Source organism: Halichoerus grypus, chromosome 2, assembly GCF_964656455.1.
Source record: "Halichoerus grypus chromosome 2, mHalGry1.hap1.1, whole genome shotgun sequence".
Lineage (NCBI taxonomy): Eukaryota > Metazoa > Chordata > Mammalia > Carnivora > Phocidae > Halichoerus > Halichoerus grypus.
Window position 1 is genome coordinate 145,281,753 of NC_135713.1, and position 23,016 is coordinate 145,304,768.

Sequence of the window (23,016 nt, forward strand, 5' to 3'; positions counted from 1 at the left end):
AGGCATCCCTGTCTCTGGGACACTGTATCTGGTCAAGCTCCCTTGGTTAGGCTCCATTCCCTTCTTTCTGAATCCTGTGCAAATCTCTACAAGATGTTTTGTAACACAGTATCATTGTAACATCTCTTTCTCTGTGAAAACTTCAACACATTATGATAATTTGCTTAATTACTCTCTATTCCCTTCAACCCCATCCTCTCAATTCCTGACTTCTTGAAGATTAGGACCTGTTTCTTCTGTACAATTTCCAGTGCCCGGGATAGTACCTGGCTCAACCCTAGGATTAAGCAAACATTTACTGAGTAAACCATTTCTAAGGCTTAGAATTATTTCCTTTATTTGCTTTTGCAGTCTGAATTTTTTTTTAAAAAATTTGAAAACCTCAAGTAGGGAAAACATGCTTTTATTTCATGAAATGGATTTCTTTTCAAGACTTTGCCACAGTGACATGTTCTTTAAATTATTTCTTAGGATTTCTTTTGCAGCCAACTAAAAAAAATATTAATAGCTTTAACCTTGAAGTGACTGCCAAAAAACTGTATTTTTTCTACTTAAATTAACATGCTGTTCAGAACACAGCAAGTACAGCTCAATAATAAATAACTTCAAGGCAACAAAGAAAAGTAATTTTGAGAAAATTAGAAATTGTGCAAAAAAATTTTGGGAGACTGTTAGATGTAGTTTGGAAATGACTAGAAGAATAAAGGAGTAAGAGAACACATTTTTTTCTTTCTCTTTTTTAATGAAAACCATGCACAAAGTTTGACAACAACTTAGGAAAAGGCAAATTCCAGAGACTGAGGTAGTTTGCAGGTTTTTTTTTTTTTTTTAATCTATTATTTGGTCTACATATGCATATATTTTAAGATCAGTTCTGTTTGCTATTAAAATGTTAGTTCTAATAAATATGCTGCTGGCTTATACAATTGGTGTCTTTCTAAGGAGAAATCCAGCACTCCTACACCCAGATTTTTCTCATGTTTACATATCACATATAGTGTATAATGCTGTATAAAGAGATAGAAAAACCCCACCTTTTATCTTACAAATGGTCAAAACTGTGATTTTGCAATCAAATTACAATTGTGATTTCCTTGTCTTAGGATATTTTAAAAAGTGACTGACAGGTACGAAAGTTTTCCACATATTTATCACATAGAGCTTTTTATCCTTAGAATTTAATATCTGATGAAACAAAATTAAAATTTAAAAGTTTTCTCATGTTCATGACATTTATTAAATCAATCTCAAGTATGTATACTCTGCTGAGCTTTGGTTTAAGGCTTTCACACATGCAAATCTGCTTTCAAGGAATCCTCTTCAGTGTGGATTTTATAATGATTAGTAAGGGATGACCTCTGGCTGAATAGTTTCCCACATGCATTACATTCATATGGTTTCTCTCCAGTATGAATTCTCTGATGGGCAATAAGTGATGAGCTTTGTCTAAAAGTTTTCCCACATGTGTTACATTCAAAGGGTTTTTCTCCTGTATGAATCCTTTGATGCTGAATAAGAGCTGCACTTTGGCCGAAAGATATCCCACATTCCAGACATCGATACGGTTTCTCTCCTGTGTGAATTCTCTGATGATTACTAAGGGATGAGTTACACCTGAATGTTTTCCCACACTCGTTGCATTTATAGGGTCTTTCTCCGGTATGCATCCTCTGATGTTGAATGAGAGCTGAACTCTGTCGGAAGGCTTTCCCACACACTTTACATTTACACGGTTTCTCTCCAGTGTGAATTCTTTCATGAATGATAAGCGTCGAGTGAGAACTTAAGGCTTTGCCACATTCATTACAATTATACAGTTTCTCACCGGTATGAATTATCCGGTGTCTATTAAGTCTTGAAATAGAAGTGAAACCTTTTCCACATTCATTACACCGATAGGGCTTTTCTCCAGTGTGAATTCTTTCGTGCTGGATAAGAGATGCACTCTGACTGAAGGCTCTCCCACATTCACTGCACTTGAAAGGTTTCTCTCCCGTGTGAATCCTCTGATGATAACGAAGGGATGAGCTAGACTTAAAGGTGTTGCCACATTCATTACATAAATAGGACTTCTTTCTGAGATGAATTCTCTGACATCCGGGAAGGGATGTGCTGGATGCCTTCCTACCTGGATTGTATCTATGGGGATTTTCTCCAGCGTGGATTTTTTGATGTATAAAAAGGCCAGACCTTCTGCTGAAGGATTTACCACATTCTTTACATCTGTAGGATTTCTCCACAGTGTGGGTTCTTAGGTGTTTACAAAGGGATGCACTATGACTGAAAGCTTTCCCACATTCTTTACAGATGTAGGGTTTCTCTCCAGTATGAGTTCTTTGATGCTGAATGAGAGCTGAACTTTGGCTGAAAGCTTTCAAACATTCTCTACATTTAAATAATTTCTCTCCAGTGTGGTTTTTCTGATGTTTACGAAGGGAAGAATTGTGAATGAAAGCTTTTTCACATATGCTACATTTATACCGCTTCTCTGCTGTTTTGATTTTTGGTTGGTTAAGTAAGTTTGAATTCTGCTTGAAACTATTTCTTTGTATTTCATATTTTGAGGGTGTTTTTTCTCTAGCAACCCTCTGTTGCTTAACAAAGACTGATTTCAGGCTGAAATTTTGGCCAAAGTCAATATTTTTATGGTTTCTTTCTACAGTGAGGATTTTTGTATGGGTGATTGAAATTATTTGTAAACTTTCTTTTTTGTCCTTTTGTTTCTTTAATCTGTCTTCATATATGCAGGGTTTTTCGGATATGAAATTCCAGGGTTCATCCCTTTTGAGTCTTTTCCTTCTTAGCCCCTGAAATGATGAATCTTGGGTTTGAGTTGACTTTGTAGTTTTAGGACTGCTCTTACATCCTGGAAAACAAAAAATCACTAATGATTCACATGATTGGCTGAGACTTAATGTGTAGAAAGAATAAATATTAATGGTATTTAAATAAGGGCTTGCTTTCTAATAGATACTAGCAAGAGGAGTAAATAGGAAAGTAACACATAGAAAACAATAATGGAAGAGGGCAGAAGGACAGCGTGACTAAAAGAATAAAGGAAGCTAATTTAAGGAAGGCGAAAGTGTATGAGTGACCAGAAGAATGAACGGGGAGACAGGATTAGGAGGGTATGAATTAAGTGCAGTCTGGTATCCAAAGCCTATGACAGACTTACACATTATTTATATGACATTGTTCTCATTTATGTAATTATTTCTAATGTTGAATATCATTCCTCCTTTTTCTACACACCAAACTTCTCTGTAGCCTTCAGACTCAGTTCCAGTGTTAATTGCTCTGTGTACCCTTTGGTGAATCCAGCTCCAACAATCCGTTCCCCTTATTATACCACTTACTAAGGTATATTATAATGTACGTACCTAAGGGGGGAAATTATGAGTATATTTAGAGACAATGAGAAAACCTTCAAAAAAATTCAGCACCACTGATAGTAAAAACATTCAAGAAAATAGGAATTGAGGGATACTTCCTCAATATGCTAAAATACATATAGTTTAGTCCTAAAACCAGTATCCTATTTAATGAAGAAAGACTAGAGGCATTTCCACTATGATCAAGAACAAGGGGTGCCTGGCTAGCTCAGTAGGTAGAGCGTGACTCTTGATCTTGGGTTTTTGAGTTTGAGCACCACGTTGAGATTACTTAAAAATAAAATCTTAAAAAAAAAAAGAACAAGACAAGGATGCCCATTATTTTCACTTCTATTCACATTCTACTAGATGTCTTAATCAATTCAGTTACATAAGAAAAACCAATTAGATGCACAAGGATGAGTAAAGAGGAAATGAGGAAATAAAACTACCTCTATTTGCTGGTGTTATAATACCCTGTCTACATAACTCCAGAAAATCAATGATAAAACTTGATCAGTGATGTAGCAGGATATGAAATTAACATGCTAAAGTCAATAACCTTCATTGACACTAGCAAAGAATTGGAGGAATGAATTTACAAGAAACATAAAAAAACTTATATGAGGAAAATTTTAAAACAGTCTTGAATGACATTAAAGTACATCTGAACAATGGAACAGCCTTTCCTATTCTTGGATAGAACAACTCAGTGTTATAAAAATATAAAGATATTTTATTTTATTTTATTTTTTTTTTTTTAAAGATTTATTTATTTATTTATTTAAGACAGAGAGAATGAGAGAGAGAGAGCACATGAGAGGGGGGAGGGTCAGAGGGTGAAGCAGGCTCCCTGCCGAGCAGGGAGCCCGATGCGGGACTCGATCCAGGGACTCCAGGATCATGACCTGAGCCGAAGGCAGTCGCTTAACCAACTGAGCCACCCAGGCGCCCAAAAATATAAAGATATTTTAAAGAAAATATGTAAAGATATTTTAAGTCCTGTATAGAGGTCAGGATTTTTTAACCTCAGCTTACATTTGAGGACAGATAATTCTTTGCTGTAGGGCTGCCCTGTGTATTACCACCTACCCTTTCTACCACTCGCACCCTTCCTCAAGCTGTGACAATCCAAAATGTTTCAAATATGCATATAATATATATATATACATATATATATGCTTAAAGTTTTCATAATAAAACTAAAAATTAAGTCTTCCATTTTCTGTCAGTCCTTGCAATAAGATTGAGTAGGTTAATCTTTTTCCTCTTAAAGATCATATCTAATAAGAAACTTGCAATTTTAAAAGGTTTCTGCACATGAATTTAAACATATCAATATTACAAAGGAAAAGATCTTTAAAAACTACTTTCACTTTAAAAAATACTTTCTAAGTAGAAAATAAGAATACTTACAGAATGATAAAACTTATGTTTAAATAGTAAATACCATAGCCTTCTGGGTAACTAAAGACAATGTTAGGTGGATAGTAAGCAAACTATCAAAATTACTTCCCCAAATGATAAGAAATAACTTCATAACTGTGAGACTTCTTTGTTTGTTTGTTTATTGAAATTTTTATTTAAATTCTAGTCAGTTAACATATAGTGTGATATTGGTTTCAGGAGTAGAATTTCGTGATTCTTCACTTACATATAATACCCAGTGCTCATCATAACAAGTGCCCACCCATCACCCACTTAGACCATCCCCCACCCAGCTAACTGTGAGACTTCTATCCAAATCTTCATCTTCAACATTACTTGAGAAAGAAGAAGGAAAATGCCAAAACTTGTAAAATAAATGTGAGTTAAGAGAGGGAAAAGTAGATATGAAGGAAGATAGCAGAGTAGGAAGCTCCAGGATTCTGTTTCCCCACCTAGACAACAATTGAACTGGCAGAATCTGGCTGCTCCAATAATTCTGAAACTGTAGAATCTACCTGAAGGCTGGCAGCTTCTAGGGGAAAGCCTGGTTGATAAATTACAGGTAATTTCAGTCACTGGCAGCCACCGTGCCCCAGCCCCCAGCCCCAGGGCAGGCAGCTGTACTGACAGTCCTTAGGTTGCTCGCAGGAGCAGGTGACAAGAGCCTTGCTGTTCAATTGTAGATCTGGGTTCTGACGGAGGAGTATTCTTGGGGGCATGGAGGTGCAGATACAAAAGCAACCTGCCCTTGTTGCCCCACTGGCTGAAGCAGCTGCCAGGGGATTTAAGGGACAGGGCCGGTCTTCCCTCTACCCTCTCACGCTCACATTTTACCTTTTTCCCACATTGGGGAACCACATATTTAAGTACAAGGACATTCAAAAGTAACCACATACATGGGAAATTTAGAAAGTCACCATACATGCCAAGGGAAAGATAAAGGCTTGGAAAAGACATGAGAAAACCTTTAGTTTATATCTCAGGCTGGTCCATGGCACAAAGACACCTGACAACAATAAAAAAATCAGTTCTATATAAAAATATATGTATTCATATATACAACTACCATTTTTCCCTGTTATAAAGTGATTTTACTGAATTGATTTGGACATACTGTAGGTCAAATAATATTTTCCAAAGATAACAATTATGGACTTTAAAACTCGACATAAAATTAGTAGCTTCAATAGTATTAGTCATACTCCCCATCAACAGCATGATAAAATAATTCAATTATGTAGAAATACAGAACTCTAGGACTAGCTGGAAACTTGGGAATTGCTTAGCATAATATTTTCATTTCATGAGAAAACTAGACTCAAAGATTAAGTGATTTACCCAAACTGAAATACCTAATAGTAATAAAGCTGGAAATCAAACCAATTTTTCCTAAAACTAAAATTTGATAAATATTTCAACTGATTCTCTATCAGCTAAAAATCGAGGCTATTCTCTAATGCTCCTGGCTGCCATGACATGAAAGTGTTCAGACGCTACGATAAGTCATAGTCAGGAGATTCAGGCCTGGAAGAGGCTTTATCAAACAATTAAGCTAGCCTTCTCCTTGTGAAAAGGAAATATATGAGAAGGAAATCACTCTGGGGAAGGGGGAGATTCTAATTCCCAGACTTATGACATTATAAAATTCAAATGTCTAGTTTGCAACAAAAAAATCACAAGGCACTTAAAATAAAAGATATGACTCAGTCAAAGCAACAAAATAAATAGATAAAAACATCTATGAGGAAGAGAAGATGGTGGGCATACTACACAAAAACATTTAAACAGCACTTTTCAAGATGCTCAGGAGAGCTAAAGAAAGATACGGGTAAAGGTCATGAAAATGATTTTAAAAATGAAAATATCAATAAGAGATAGAAAATACAGAAAGAAACCAAAATGAAATTCTGGAGTTGAAAACTGCAATAACTGAAAATTTCACTAGAGAGATTAAAAAATCAGATTTCAGCAAGCAGAAGAATCAGTGTACTTGAAGACAGGCCATTAAAATTCTGAGTCTGAGGAAGAACAACAACAAAAAATACTGAAGAAAGTGAACAGAGCCTAAGAGACCTGTGGGACACCATCAAGTGAACCAAAATAGCATTGTGGAAATCCTGAAAGGGAAAAGGAAAAGGGGCAGAGATCATTTGAAGACAATGGCTGAAAACTTCCCAAATTTGATGTGAGATATGAATCTACAAATTTATGAAGTGTAATGAACTCCAAAAAGGATAAAGTCAAAGAGACCAAGACTGAGACACATTATCACCAAACTGTCAAAACCCAAAGCCAAAAAGAGAATATTGAAAGCAGCAAGAGAGAAACAAGACTCATAACATATAAGGGATCTTCAATAAGATTATCAGATTTCTCATCAGGAACTTTGGAGGCCAGAAAGTATCGAGCTGATATAGTCAAGGTCCTAAAAGAAAAAAAAAAAACTCTAAAAAGAGAATTCTCTATCTGGTAAACCATCCCTCAAAAATGATAAAGAAATTAAGACATTAAGACATTCCCATGCTGAGGGGGTTTATTACTAGTAGACCTGCCTTGCAAGAATTACTAAAGAGAGTCCTTCAAGTCGAAATGAAAGGATGCAAGGAAAAGTGATACAAAATAAAGATCTCTGGTAAGAGTAAATGCATGGTCAATATAAAAACCAGTATTAGTGTAAATTTGGCTTTTAACTCCACTTTATATTTTCCAGATGATTTAAAAGACAAATGCAAATTAGGCACACAATGTATAATGATGCAATTTGTGACATAACTGAAAGGGGATGAGGATGGAGGTATACAGAAGCAGAGATTTTGTACATTATTGTACTTAAGGTAGTATAAATTCAAATCAGTGTTATTAGTTTAGGATGTTAAACATAATCCCAATGGTAACCAAAAAGATAATACTTATTATATATATTATATATTTTATATATATAATATATATAATAAAATGGGAGGGGAATTAAAATGTTTCACTACAAAAAATGAACTAAACACAAAAGGTGACAGTAATGCAGGAAATCAGAGATGAAAAGATATAAGGTGTATAGAAACAAATGGCAAAATGGCAGAGTAAGTCCCTCATATCAGTAATTACCTCAAATATAAAAACATTAGCCTAATTCTCAGTCAAAATACAGATATTGGCAGAATGGGGGAAAACCCATAATCTAACTATATGCTGTCTATAAAAGACTCACTTCTTTTTTTTCTTTTTATTGAAGTATAACTAACATACAGTGTATGTTAGTTTCAGGTATACAATATAATGATTCAACAATTCTGTACATTACTCAGTGCTCATAAAATAGGTATACTCTTGATCCTCTTTATCTATTTCACCCCTCTCCCCACCCACCTCAACCACCAGTTTATTCTCTGTATTTGAGTCTGCTTTTTGTTTGAATAAGAGATTCACTTTAGATCCAAAGACACAAATAGGTTGAAAGTGAGAAGATGGAAAGATAACTTCACGCAAATAGAAGTACCAAAAGAGAGGTGGAGTGGTTATACTAGTATCGGACAAAATAAACTTTAGAAAACAGGTTGTAAGAGACAAAGAAGGATGATGTATATTCATAAAAGGTTCAATTCAGCAAGAAGACATTACAATTATAAACATTTACGTACCTAGTAACACATTCTCAAAACACATGGGGGGTGGGAGGATGGGTTAGCCTGGTGATGGGTATTGAGGAGGGCACGTTCTGCATGGAGCACTGGGTGTTATGCACAAACAATGAATCATGGAACACTATATCTAAAACTAATGATGTAATGTATGGGGATTAACATAACAATAAAAAATTTAAATGTAAAAAAACCTGAAGGGAGAAATAGTTCTACAATAACAGCTGGAGACTTCAGTACCCTACATTCAATAAGGAATAGAACAACCAGACAAAAAGAAGAAATAAAGGACTTGAACAACACAATAAACCAACTAGATCTAACGGATACATACAGAACGTGCTATCCATCAAAAACAGAGACAAACCAAAAAACAGACTTAACTGTAGAGAGCACACTGATGGTTACCAGGTGGGAGGTGGGTGGGGGGATGGGTGAAACAGTTGATGGGAATTAAAGAGTACACTTACCATGATGAGCACTGAGTAATGCACAGAAGTGTTGAATCATTAAATTGTACACCTGAAACTAATATAACACGGAAGGAGGAAGGAGGAGGGAAGGGAAGGGAAGGAGGAGGGAAGGGAAGGAAGAGGGAAGGAGGAGGGAAGGAGGAGGGAAGGGAAGGGAAGGGAAGGGAAGGGAAGGGAAGGGAAGGGATTATGAAGAACTTCTGCACCCGGATGGCGGGGATGGTTGCACAACACTAGGAATGAACTTAACGCCACCAAACTGTACACTTAAAAACAGTCAAAATGGTTAAATTTTACATGATTTGTATTTTACCATAATAAAAATGATTAGAGGACAATAAAAAGTTTTGTCAATGCTGTGGGTAAATCAGAACCTCCGTACATACTTGGCTGGTGGGAAGGTACAGTACACCTGTTCTGGAAAACAGTGTGGCGGGACCTCAAACGGGAAAGAGGGCTCTGTACCTTTTTCTCAAAGCATTTCTTTGAGAAAATTTGTATGTGTAAATCCTTCCTCTATGCTTTTGATATGAAAGGTATATAAACCTTGTAAAGCCTCTGTGAACATTATAACCCAAGGATGTTTCTGTTTGTTAAGTAGGCTCTGCTCAGTGTGGAGCTCAATGTCAGACCTGGGCTGAGATCAAGAGTCAGATGCTCAACTGTTTAACCGACTCAGCCACCCAGGCCCCCACCAAGGATGTTCAAGATCCTGGGAGCCATCTCTTTGCTGCCATGAAGAAGGAAGCCAGGAGAGGCTTTATGAAGGGGAGTGAGATGACCTGATTTACCTTTTAATAGAGCATTCTGGCAGCTACGGGAACAGAGGTTGGCGGCAGGAGGGAGGTGTAGGGCCAGCAGGAATATTGGGGGGGGGCGGCAGGGGACAAGGACAAGACTGACCAAACATACTAGAGAGGCCTACTGAGTTCCCGGGCTCTGCTTTCACCTCCTAAGAGATTCATTCTTTAAAACCACCACCTGCTGGGTCACTGGGCTGCTAAGGGCAGCACCTTTGTGCCAGTTAGAAAAAGATGCCTCGCCCTCTGTACGGGATCAGCCCCCAGGTGACCCCTCAGCTGACCACGTGGCACGGGTCCAGTCCGCCCACCAGGCTTCTTGCATTGAGATGACAAAGGAGGAGAAAATGACGGGAAAGAAAAACACATTTTTATTGGAGGCTAAGTGTCCACCCAGATCATCCCCGCATTTTTAAATTTTAGATTTCAGGAATATTTCCACATTTGGGCATAAAGCCAACTCATGATGTACAAGCTGGTTTAATCAGCTCATTACAACTTTTCCGGAAAAGCACCACCTTAATTGTGCTCACTTCTTAAGCAAGGGACTCAGAGGAGATGCACACTCTTCATGCCATCTCCTTCCATCTCTCACTTTAAACATACATACCGGGGATGACCGTTTGTTTTTCTTTGCTTTGTTTTTCCTATTTGTGAATAGTTCTGAAATAAAAATAATTAAAAAAAGAAAAAAAAAGGACTTTCAGAGGCCACTAGAGGTGCCAGGAATCCACCCTGGGAGCACAGGCTTTTCTGTCACTGGCTGTGCAAGGGGCAGGTTTCGGTTCTGGTCTAGAGTTAACAACCTGAGATACTTCCAGAACCCCCTGGTCCTTCACCCGTGCTCGCAGGGAAGCGAGCTACCTTCGGGAGGGAAGCCGTTCTGAGGCCACGTTAGTCCAGGCAGATGGAGACTCGCCAGGGGTGCGGGACAGACAAGCACATGCCGCCGGCACTCCCGGGGCGCCCCGGGTGACCGCCATCCCTGAGGAAGGAGAGGAGGTGCCTCCCGTCCAGAGACACACGCACATACTGCTCAGCCGTGCTGTCCTTCCTTCAGACGCCCCCCCCCCCGCCCCCCTCCGTGGTCCACCCTCAGGGATGTCTCCCGGAGCCCGAGGAGGAGGCTTGGTGGAGGACTCCAGCCCCATTCCCCCATGGCCCCAGCGCCTCTCTGCATAGCTCTGGACCCCAGTCACACTTCCTACTCCCCTTGACCCACCCAAGACTCGCTTCACTCAGAGAGATGCATTCATGGATGAGAGGCTCCCGAGGCGTGGGGAAAGGGGAAGATCCTTCCTTCTCTTCCTCTGATCTTTCGTGCCAGACTTGGCCCACAGCCACCAGCGGGCCGGAAGCCCCTGCCGACCCTCGGCTGGTTCCCTGATGCCCGCCTGCTCTGGGCACTTTGTGGCGGCCTCGTCCAGCTTCCCAGACTTCGTGTCTTTCTCCCAAACCAGAGCTAAAAAGACAGCCATACAGACAAGGGTGGTTCCCACAGCAGAAACCTCAACGTCTGGTGGGAAGAAGGCTCCCCTGGCCTGGGGGCTTGGGGAAGGAGACCGCCTGGCCTACAGCTCCTCTGTGGGGCCCACGGGATGAAGGGTCATCACTGACACATCAGGACCCGACAAGAGCCGGGACAAGCCTCCACTTCCATACCAACAGGCCCCCCGTGGCCTGCAGGCTGCTCTCACACCTGGGGCCGTGGTCAGGCTACTTCCAAGTCCCCAGGTGCCCTGCCTGGCTCTCAGACACAGACCAAATCCTGTGCCTGGGCTGCCCCGGCTCAGTGGGGTCTGGTCCCTGCTGCTCTCTCCTGGCTCCCGGCAGCACATGCTGGCTTCCCCTCTCTGGACTCACACGGCCCCTTCCTGTGGCTGGACTCAGGCTCCACAGCCTCAGATCCCGCTCTCCTCGGTGAAGCCTCTGCCCACACCGCCCCTCCCACACTCTGCATCTTTCCTGTGGGGTCATTCCCCACCCCGTATGCGCTCAGTGCACGATCACCTGTCTCCCCACTTGACTGTGACCTTCAATCAGCAGCACCTGTGTCTTTCTGTCCAGTGTCGCATCGCCAGGACCCAGCATGGAGCTCACGCACCATCCATCACGGGACAGGAAAGCAGGGGGTGCGGGTCTGAACCCGGATTGTCCCCCTTTCAGCAGCTCTCCGTCCCCAACTTCCCTGTAAGCCGCCTCTCCCGTTTCTCTCCTCTGATGACTTCTCAGGCTCAGCCAGTCTTCTTTCCTAACCCACCTCGTAAATGGTGAGCTTTCCTGGCATTCTGTCCTCTGCTCTGTGTCCTCGCCTGGTCAGCTTGAGGCGTCAGATGCCACCATTGTACCGACGGCTCCCTGACCTCCCTTCCGAGTTCCCACAGACATCATACAACTGTCCGCCGGCATCTCTCCCCGAACATTCCACTCACATCTCCAGTGAGACCCATCCCGCAGCGAACTCGGCCTTCACCCTTCACAAAGGGGCCCCTCTTCTTCCCTCCTGGACCCCACTGCCCGTGCCTTTGTCCAGACCCTGGAAACGTCTCACCTACCTTATTGCAAGTGTCTCCGGGACGGTTCCACCTCGGGTTTTCCCTCACTTTAAATCTATCCCCACAAGGCTTCCAAAGTGACCATGCGTGTTCAACTCCAACTGCACAAGGACTTCACGAATCTATTCTCTATGAAATGCTAAGATTACAGGTAACTGAAGCCCTCTTTCGTCCCGCCCCTTCTCGATGCCATTCCCAGTGGAGGTCCTGGCACCAGCTCAGGTGTGTCCCCAGCCTTTCCATCTGCGCTTCCACACACACCAGACCCGCACAGCCACGTCCGCTCCCTTCAGCAGCAACGGGGACACATCAGCACGATGTTCCCCCCCCCCCGCCCCGCCCCAGCTCCGTCCACACCAGCTGCCCTCCTTTCTGACGGTGGCCCTCGGGGTCGGAGCGGGGACTCGCCCAGCTTCTCCCGCCACTATCGGAGGACCTTTCCATTGTTTCACAGTTAAGCCAACTTTCCTGAAATACCAAGAACTCCAGCATCTGCTGAAACTCCTTATTTCCATGGGACGGTCCCATGTCAGGTCTTGTCAAAGCCCGCTGTACCGCGGCCCGGCTAGCTTTCTGACACCGTTTCCTTCCTCGGCTCCTTCTCTCACGTACCCTGAGCCTCGGTCAGAAGGATTCCCTGCCATTCCTTAAGTACGCCGTTTGCTGACTGAATCCCCGATGTGCAGCCCTCCTCTGAAAACAGGAGCGAGTAAGAAGAGCTCCTGAGAGATTCATTGGCAAGTGACTACCAGAGAATAAGAGGAAGCTTGCGTCTGGGGCCCGAGCGTCCCCTCTCCGCCACTTCCCGAGGACAGAGACCCAGGGGAAACTTTCCCGAACCACATCTCCAAGCCGCACCATCCACTTACCACCCAGACTGCTGCCTGAGCCCATTCCCGGCCCCTCGGTCCCACCCACTCACCTAGAGAGGGGCCTCCAGGACTTTCTTTCTCTACCCTCCAGGGATCTTCTCCTTGCTGCAACAGGGAGATCACTTTTGGTTTGGAAAACAGGAGTCCTGCTCAGAGACAAAAAGAAAAGACTTGGTTTTGCTTTGACTCGAAAGAGGCATCACGGATCTGAGCGGAAAACTCAGGGGACGACACAATGAGCTTCGGTGGGGTGCTCGAGCCATGCCCCCGCGATGTGAGGGCCTTTGTGAGGGGAAAAGCAAGGGACCTGTAGGGCGTGGCTATGTAATTAGCTGTTGTAGGTTAGAGAAATACGATAAACATGCAGCTTTGATTACTAGAGTATCCATGGCTTTCTACAGGAGAGGGAATACGTTAATGTAAAGACTAAATATTTGTAAACAGGTACCCATACCGAGAGACTGTGTACCAAGTGCCCTGTTCAAAATGAGAAAGTGCTCTCTGACTCCCTTTCAAAGGTGGATTATACAACGTTCGTCAGGCAGGAAGGGAGAACTGGGAAAGGCTGGCGGCAGGTTAATGAAGACGGTTGGGGGATGCTCTCTGCTGTGAGCTGAGCAAACAAGATCAGCAGGAAAATGTTGCCTGAACTATGAGGGAATTTCTAACATGCAAGTATGTTAACTGTCCCATGCATGGGACAAATCCATGCCTATAGGGGAAAAGAAGTTTTAAACACTTATTTATTTACAATGTGTACAATCCTAAGGCAAAATTCAGCTAAAAGTTCCTGATGACCCACGGCTTTTATGCAGGGAGGCAGGTGCTGACTTATGCTAACGTCTGACCTTTTCATCTACAGGGAAAATTCCCTTACCCAGTGAGACCAGGTTACTGTAGTTCTCCAGCATCACTTCCTGGTACACGTTTCTCTGAGAAGGACCCAGCTTCCTCCACTCATCCCGTGTAAAGAGCACAGCCACATCCTCAAAGGTCACCGACACCTGTAATGACAAGCCATCCTGGCTCACCCAGGACCTCCCACCACACAGAGTGAAGGTAGCAGGGGGGAGTAGACGGGCTGCCACGAAAGGCTTCTGATGTCATTCTGGTTTCTGAAGATGTCAGGTCATTTGTTTAATGACCCATCGGCCAGTGACAAATACATACTGAGCAGCATGAAGTATTCACCAGGCCCTGTGTTAACTACCATAAGGAGATGTGGGGAGGAATTAAGACCACTGGAGTGTTAATTAGAATAATCTTGCTGATGGTGATTTGATAATACATATCAAAAGCTTTAAAAGATGTTTATTCTTTAACTCACCAATTATATTTCTATTATAATGAACAGTACACAAAAATGCACACAGAGCATTTATCATGGTTTTAGTAATAGCAAAAAATTAGAAACAAGCTAAGTCATCACGGATGATGAAGGGTAGGGTCACTAATGGAAGGTACTATCTGAGTGCTCACTGAAGCTGGAGGACGGAAATAATGGAAACTGAAATCTCTCTCTTCTACTGAATGCTTTACACAGGCCAGGTACAATCCTTAGAACTTTCTATTAATCTTTAATATAATCTTTATTTAAAAATCACGACAACTCTAAGAGAAGATTCATCAGTGTCTTCATTTTACATGAGAGAAAACAGCCACGGAGAGGATAAATTTGCCTAAAGTCCCATAGCTAGTCAGTGGTAGACCTGGGATTCCAATCCAGGTACATGACCAAGGCTCCATTCTTAACCATTCTGCAAAAATGCCTCTCAGAACCTACCACATAGAGCTATTAAATAAATGAGATAACCCACACAGTGTAATTAATACCATGTCTGGGTCATATTAAAGCTTCAGATGTTAGCTATTATCATATTCAATATAAAATACTATGCAACCAACACAACTGATGGTTAGGTCAATGTTTGTTAAAAAGACACCCAAGATAATGTTAAATACAAAAAGCAGGTTATATATCAGTGTGTAGTTTGTACTCAATTCTGATAAAAAATTACATATATATGTATATATATGTATAAATATATGTGTGTGCATATATATGTATATGCTAAGGGATACACAACAAAATGATTGACAGTGATTATCTCCAGATGGTGGGGTTAAGGGTGATTCTACTTTCTTTTGAATATATGAAAAAAAATATACAGCTGATTCTTGCACAAGGAGGGGGTTAGGGGCACTGACCTCGCACACAGACGAAAATCCACATATAACTTTTGACTCCCCAAAAACATAACTACTAATAGCCTACTGTTGACTGGAAGCCTTCCCAATAATGTAAACAGTTGATTAGCACATATTTTGCACGTTATATGTATTATATACTATATTCTTACACTAAAGTAAGCTAGAGAAAAGAAAATGTTATTAAGAAAATCATAAGGGGCACCTTGGTGGCTCAGTCGGTTAGCATCTGACTCTTGATTTCCACTCCGATCATGATCTCAGGGTCATGAGATCAAGCCCCACATCATGCTCTGCACTCAGCACAGAATCTCCTTGAGATTCATTCTCTCTCTCTCTCTGTCCCCCCTCATCTACTTGCACTCTCTCTCAAAAAATAAACCAAAAAAAAAAAAAAAAAACCTGTAAGAGAAATACATTTACAGTACTGTACTGTATTGATTGAAAAAAATCCACGTGTAAGTGGACCTACCCAGTTCAAACCTGTGTTGCTCAAGGGTCAACTCTACACACAAATACACACACATACATATATACATCAATGCATATATATGTACATATTTTATACTCTAAAATTTATACCATGATTATACAATATCTTTTTTTTTAAAGATTTTATTTATTTAGTTTAGAGAGAGAATGAGACAGAGAGAGAGAGAGCATGAGAGGGGGGAGGATCAGAGGGAGAAGCAGACTCCCTGCTGAGCAGGGAGCCCGCTGCGGGACTCGATCCTGGGACTCCAGGATCATGACCTGAGCCGAAGGCAGTCGCTTAACCAACTGAGCCACCCAGGTGCCCCTACAATATCTTTCTGGTAAGAAAAACAGTAAATTATTTACATATTGGGGAGGAATATAAGAGATAATTTTTGCTCTCAAAGAATTTACAATCCAGCTGGCAGACAAGATAAACACACAAAATAATTGGATCAATGAAAGAAAAATGTGTAGCTGGACAGGGCCATACACCATCTCCCGGCTCAATCCTCACTTCAGAGATGAGGATGAGAAGGTCCAGAGCAGCCAAGACCCCAGGTCACATACTTTATCAGTGGCAGAGGCAGGACAATGATTAAAGTTTTCTGTTAACCCAGCACTCAGTATATTCTCTCTCTGGTCTTAAACGCCTGTCACTGAGCTTTACACGCAAGCCCACGCAGTACGGACATAGGGGAGCAGGTGAGGTTAGGGAGAATGCCGCATGCATTAGCTCCTCTGCAGGGATGGAGAAGATTCTGGGCACGAGAGCAGCGTGGCTCTGTGGGAATGGAAGAGGAAAGCTTTAGAAAAAAGCAGCCCAGATATGCACTGGCCGGCCCCAGCCCGAAGATCAACCACCACCGCAATTCATGGGCCCAAAGACATGACAGCGGAGAAGAGCTCTGGGAACCCGGGGCTGGGGCTGCCCTGGGTTCTGAAAGAGGCACCAGGGGAATGGCTGGGCAGTGACGAGCCTGGACCCAGAAGCCAGACACACTGGGGTTGGAATTCAGGTTAATGGACGTCTCTGAGCTTCAGTTTGCTCATGTGTAACACCGGGATGATCACTGCTGTGCTGGCGTGAGAGTGAGAACAAAGGCCAAGCCCTCAGGCCGACCCCCAGCAGCATTAACTGTTACTGTCAGATGAAGATGAGCAATGAAAGGACAAGTCCTAGCAGCACGGTACAGCCGTTCCCATCTGTCGGCATGAGTGGTATTATTACTACAGTAACATCATCCAGCTCCCACAACCACCCCATGTTGGGCATCTGCTAGTGCCCAGCCCTGATCTAAACACTTTCCATGCACTAACTCACCTGACCCTGTCACCTACCCCATGAGGTAGACTAGACATGGATTGGCAGGGAGGAGGCAAACATTGCCTACAGAATCCACCCTCCACCTGGGTGGATCAACTCTTCAAGGAGAAAAGGGCTAGGTCTCCAAATCCTGGAGAAAACTGTATTGAGTAGAGAACTTCAGTTTAAGGGTAGGGTAAGTAAGCGAGTAAGTCAATCAACCAACCCATCAATCAATCAATCGATCTCTCTATCTGTAAGACCTGAGATGGCAATGAACTCACTCGAGACCTTGCTTCCCTCGGTCCAAGAGCCATATCTTCTTTCTGGGCTCTTCTGAGAGGACGGGTGGGGTCTCCAGAAGGCAGATCTGGAAGAGGAAATAGGGAGCCAGGAGGGAGAAGCCCCTTGTGCTTTCCACCCCTGAGAATCACCAGCTCTGAAATCCTTACACCGCCCGAGAACGAGGCCACGAGCCCTCGGACAGGGAAGTCCGAAGGAGCTGGGGCTAGACAGGCCCAGAGACGAGGGCCAGGCCCAGGGGTCCGGGACCCCCCTCTTGGCCGAGCGGCTCAGAGGAAAAGGACGTAGGACTCCAGCTGCAGTAGCGGCCGCAATAACTCACTGACCCTCCCCGGGCCAGGCGCCGCCCACACGCTCAGTCCCGCCGCCCCGCTGCCATTGTCCGCGCCCGGTTACAGCTCAGGAAACTGAGCGCACAGCCGGAGCCGCTCGGCCCGGGGCGCACACCCGCGAGGCTGCGCCGGGGTCCGTACCGCGCCCAGAGCGCCTGCTCTGACCTCACTGCCCGCAGGGGACAACTTGTCTCCACCCCAAGCTGCCCCCCCCGAGTCCTCCCCCTCCTGTCAAGGAATCTCCTTCCAGGCTTCCAGAGAAAAGTGCTTCGGGAAGGGGTGACAGCAGCTCTCCCGTGGCGGCCAGAGGGCTGCCGTCCAGAGGAGCAGGCACAGGAGCCGAAGACCTGGGTTCCCGTCCGGGCTCTGCCGTGGGGGGAGGCCGGCAACTCACTTCTGGCAGAAAACACACCTGGGCGCCCGCAGCCCGGGAGGGCAGCGGCGCCGGGAGGGGCGGGAACAGTTCCTCCCGTTCACTGACAGCCGGTGGCAGAGCCACACGCGCGCGGGGCCCGGCAGCTAGCGCGCTGGGCACGGGTCCGGAGGGAGCAGGAGGGCGCCCGGGGCCTGGGCCGGCGGGGACAAGTGCCCGACCTGCCGCGGTCAGGGGCGCGTCCGCGGGACGGCGGTGCGGGGCAGGCGGGCGCATCGGGGGTGCCGGCCCTCCGCCCCCGCCCGCGCCCGCAAAGGCCCCGCTCGCGCCCCTCGGGCCTGTGCCCCGCGCCCCGGCGCCGCATCCTCCCGAGGCCCCGGTCCTCCCTCCGTCCCGCATTCCGCCGACCCTCCGCCGCTCACCTCGCCCAGGCCCCGGGGTTCCGGGGGCTGCGCCTCCCCGGCCGTGCTCCGCAGGCGGAGGCTCCGGCACTGCCCCGGCGGACAGCGGCCTGGGGTCGGGACCCCTCCCCGGGCGATGCCTGGGCTGAACTCAGGCCCCGAGCCGCTGGCTGCAAAAGCCGGCTGCCTGTCTAGAGAGGCGGGGCGGGGGGGCGAGTTGGGGATGGCCGCTAATGCCCCTGGGGAATGTAGTCCACGCGAGGTCCTAAGTATTCTGGGAAGTGTAGTTCTCCGCTCTCGTCGGCGAGGCGGGGGCCGGGCGAGCCTGTCGCGTGCCCAGCTCCCGCTGCCCGGCTCGTGGTCGCACCCCTTCGGCTGCGAGGACTCTGGCTTCTGGGTCCCGGTGACGGGAACGCAGGGTCGCCGAGGGCAGTGTCTTGTGGCCGTGCGTCTGCATGAATGATGGTAAGGCAAGCAGACGACCGCCGAGAGCAAACCTACTTCCCCTTCCGTGACTCAGCCGGAGCGTCTCGAGCACCTGCTGAATTGAGGCTCGTGAAGCGCTGCCGTAGGTGGTTGGAGATCGGTCCGTGAACAAAACAGAGGTCGCTGCTTCCGAGAACTTCTTGGGGGCGTTGGCGGGGAGCGGACAGTAAGCCGTGAACGCAATTCCGTAACATTTTAGAAGGGAAGCGTCATGGGGAAAACGAAAGGGAAGCAGCGTGGTGGGTCTGGGCGCGTCCCCGAGTGGGAGTGGGTCCCCCGGCAGCCGAGCCGCGGGGCCGGGAAGGGGCGCTCCAGGCGCGGAGGGAGCCAGTGGTTCTCTCGTCTTCCGAACGAGCACGTCCCATTGAGAAGGTTTTATAAATAGAGAAAAAGTAAAAGAAAAAGGCACCCGATGCCACGGCCCAGAAGTGGTTAACGTTTTGGTGAACATCCGTGAACAGCCCCTCGGACTCCACATTAATCTCCATCGCTGCCAGCCCCCTGCTAACAAAACGGAAGCTTGCAGAGAGCAGGTGCGGCTTAGTTTGGGGTTTTCCCCACTTGAGAATGTACCTTGAGCATTTGAATTTGCCAGTAGAGACTCTCCGCCAGTAATGTTTTGAATGACTTCAGTGCATCCCATTTTGGCTACTTAAATTTTTTAGTTAAATATATTTAACTAAATTAAGCTTATTTAATGCCTATTGTTATATTTTTTCCAGTTTTTTGCTCCATTAATATTCTCGTACCTATATCTTTGAAGATTATTTTCTTTAGTTTAAATTTCTTGAATTGAATGGCTGGATCAAGGACTGGTGGCATTCTGCTCCCCTTGCCTAGTTGCCTTCCTGGAAGCTTTTACAATTTTTATTTCCATGAGCAGTTGGCGATGATATGTGCTGTGCCTAACACCCACGCCTACTCTGGGGGGGGGGTGTTTTGTTTTTAATGCTTAAAAAAAAAAACTTTTATTTATTCAAGAGGGCAAACTTTTTATATCTAATTTTGAGTACTTGTGAAATTAAATATGATCTCATATTTATTGAGCCATTTGGATATTTTCTGATATAAATAGCGTGTATATGTACTTTATTGAAATGTTCAAAATTTTGGTCATTTTTCAATACTGCATATGCATAATTTTTGGAAAGAGTAAAATGTTTTGTTGTTTACCTGATTGTGCAAATAAAATTATAAGAAATTTACACATAGTATGTGGAATGAAGAAAGAGTAATAAACACTGATTACATCTATTCATATATGCTATTATATGTGCTTACACACAGTTGTGTGTATGAAACAAAAATAGTCATATTTTTCATTCTTTTCAAAATGTGAAATATACAGAAAGGCAATTAGAACGTATAATCCAATAATAACACATAAAGAAAAAACCCCTGAAAACATCCACTCAAGTTGAGAGGTAGACCCCTTTTCATATTAATAGTAGAATCTAGGTGATAGTAAATGGGTGTTGACTGTAAAATTCTTTCAATTTTACTTTGTGTTTGAAATTTTTCATAATAAAATGTTGGAAAAAACTCTATATCAGGGGTTTTGAGCCAAAACACGTGACCACCATTCCTCCTAGGTCATCCCTCTTACAACTAAAAAACCTTGGGCATCAATAAACAAGCATAGGAAGACTCCAAAATGTGAAAAAAAGAAGACAAACTGTGAGAACTTGAGGGCGGAGGAGCAACATGGTAGTAAATTCCCTTTTTCTCCTCACCTCCCATATCTTTCAGCTAATGTGTTCCAGAAGCTTCCATGCCAGAACCTCCAACAGACACAGAACAAAAAAGCTCTAAGCCTGTTCCCCTTAGTAAAACCAGGAAAAGGGTGGCCAAACAGAGAACTTTGTTGGTAATACCCACCTTCCTTCAACCAGACACCAGTGGAGAAACCACCCTCCCGCCCCCATCTGAACCATGGAAGCCAGAGGAAGTTGCATATTTTTCTCAAGTGGAACGAAAGGAACTATCAGCAGTGAATTCTCTATCCAGTGAACATATTTAGGAATAAAAGGGAAATAAAGACATTCTCAAAAGATAACTAAGAGTATTGTCAGCAAGCCTATCCTTAAGGAAAAACCAAAGGAAATACTCTGAACAAAGTAAATGATAACAACAAAGGCTTAAAACTGTTGAAAGAAAAGAACATTAGAATGGGAAAAATGGGATATTATAAAATAGACTATCCTACTTACAAGTGTCTTACATCAGACATGATGGTTGAAGCAAAAAGAATACCATTTGATATTCTCCATCTATACAGTGGGAATACTTAAGACAATTATATTTTAAAAGTGGGGAGGCAAAGGGTCCTAAATGGAAGTAGGGTTTCTGCACTTGGCTGACTGCTAATTCATGTACGTATACTGTTGTATCTAGAGCAACCGAAAAAACTATACAGAGTGATATACTCTAAAACACTACATAAATCAGGATGGAATTCTGAAAATGTTGGAGTAACCCATGAGAAGGCCAGAAAAGAGACACAGAGGAACGAGAAGCAGGAAACAAACTAAAAATCCTTTGTCTCACATTAATCAAAGGTCTCACAATAGGCTAGATACTGAGCGTATCTCAAGGTTTGTTGTTTTTGTTTTTCATTTTCAGATCCGAGTAATAATAATTTTTAAGAAAACGTGCTGCTGTAATAAGCCAGTCACAAAAAAACAAATAGTGTGTGACTCTACGGAAAGTAAAACGGTGGTTGCCAGGAATAGAGTTTTAGTTCTGCAAGATGAAGAGTTCTGGAGATGGGTGGTGGGACGGTTGCACAACACTATGAATGAATTTAAGACCACTGATGTGGTTAAGATGGTAATTTTATGTTACTTGTATTTTACCACAATAAAAAACTTTTGAAAAAACATCGTGCTGCTGTAAACATTCTGTACCCACTGGTATACCCCTTCATGAGTTTTTTGAGGATTTGCAGATGACTGTGAATACATGAAGACTTCCCCAAGAGTGCATAGTTAATTGGTTGTTTTTTTCTTTTTTTTACTGAAGTGTAGTTGACGTGTACAAGCATAGTTATTCAACATTTATATAAGGAAGGGATCATTGTGATAAATGTAGTCTGACTTCTTTCACTTAACATAATATCATCTAAGTCCATCCATGTTGCCACACATTTTTTAAGGCTGAGAAATACTCTATTGTATACATATACCACATCTTCTTTATCCATTCATCTATTGTTGGACACAGAAGTTGTTTCCATTTCTTCACTATTGTAAATAATACTGAAATGAACATGGGGGTGCATATAACTTTTTGATTTAGAGGGTTCTTTTCCCCTTTGAGTGGAATTGCTGGATTACCTGGTATTTATACTTTTAACTTTTTGAGGAACCTCTGTACTGTTTTCCAGAGTGGTTGCACCAATTTACATTCCCACCAACAGAGCACAGGGTTCCCTTTTCTCCACATCCTCACCAACACTTTTATTTCTTGTCTTTCTGATAATAGCCATTCTGACAGGTTCGAGGTGGTATCTCGTTGTGGTTTTGATTTGTATTTCCCTGATAATTAGTGATGTTGAGCATCTTTTCATGTATTGTTGAATTCAGTTCTAATATTTTGTTGAGGATTTTTGCATCTGTGTTCATCAGGGATATTGGCCTGTAATTTCCCTTTTTGTGTGTGTTGTCTTTGGTTTTGATATCAGGGTAATGCTGGCCTCATAAAGTGAATTTGGAAGTGTTCCTTCCTCTTCAGTTTTTTTTGGAATAGCTTGAGAATGATAGATATTAACTCTTTAAATGTTTCAGAGAATAAATGTCCTATACTTTTGTTTGTTTGAAGTTTTTTGATTATTGATTTAATTTTATTAGTAATTGTCTGTTCAGATAGATCTATTTCTTCTTGATTCAGTGTTGGAAGATTTTCTGTTTCTAGAAATTTATCCATTCTAGGTTGGCACATTTGTTGGCATATAATTTTTTATAGTACTCTCTTATAATCCTTTGTATTTCTGTTGTGTTG

General features: G+C 43.4%; 1 protein-coding gene across 7 annotated transcripts; it reads right to left on the reverse strand.

The window, feature by feature from the left end:
* Positions 1-1,132: 1,132 nt before the first annotated feature.
* Positions 1,133-18,722, reverse strand: LOC118528008 (zinc finger protein 354A-like). 7 transcript variants are annotated; one of them, XM_078067660.1, is made up of 6 exons: positions 18,553-18,714; positions 17,407-17,492; positions 14,012-14,138; positions 13,185-13,280; positions 8,905-8,956; positions 2,723-2,866 (listed from the first exon to the last, which is right to left on the reverse strand). In XM_078067660.1, exons 2-6 carry the CDS (start codon positions 17,437-17,439, stop codon positions 2,860-2,862), a joined length of 315 nt encoding a protein of 104 aa, XP_077923786.1. In that variant the 5' UTR covers positions 17,440-17,492; positions 18,553-18,714; the 3' UTR covers positions 2,723-2,859. The 7 variants fall into 7 exon arrangements, with proteins under 7 accessions (XP_077923782.1, XP_035936019.2, XP_077923783.1 ...); XM_078067659.1 differs by lacking the exons at positions 2,723-2,866; positions 8,905-8,956 and adding exons at positions 10,318-10,370; positions 10,930-11,169 and having other exon boundaries at positions 18,553-18,722; XM_078067656.1 differs by lacking the exon at positions 8,905-8,956 and having other exon boundaries at positions 1,133-2,866; positions 18,553-18,712.
* Between the last annotated feature and the right edge of the window lie 4,294 nt (positions 18,723-23,016).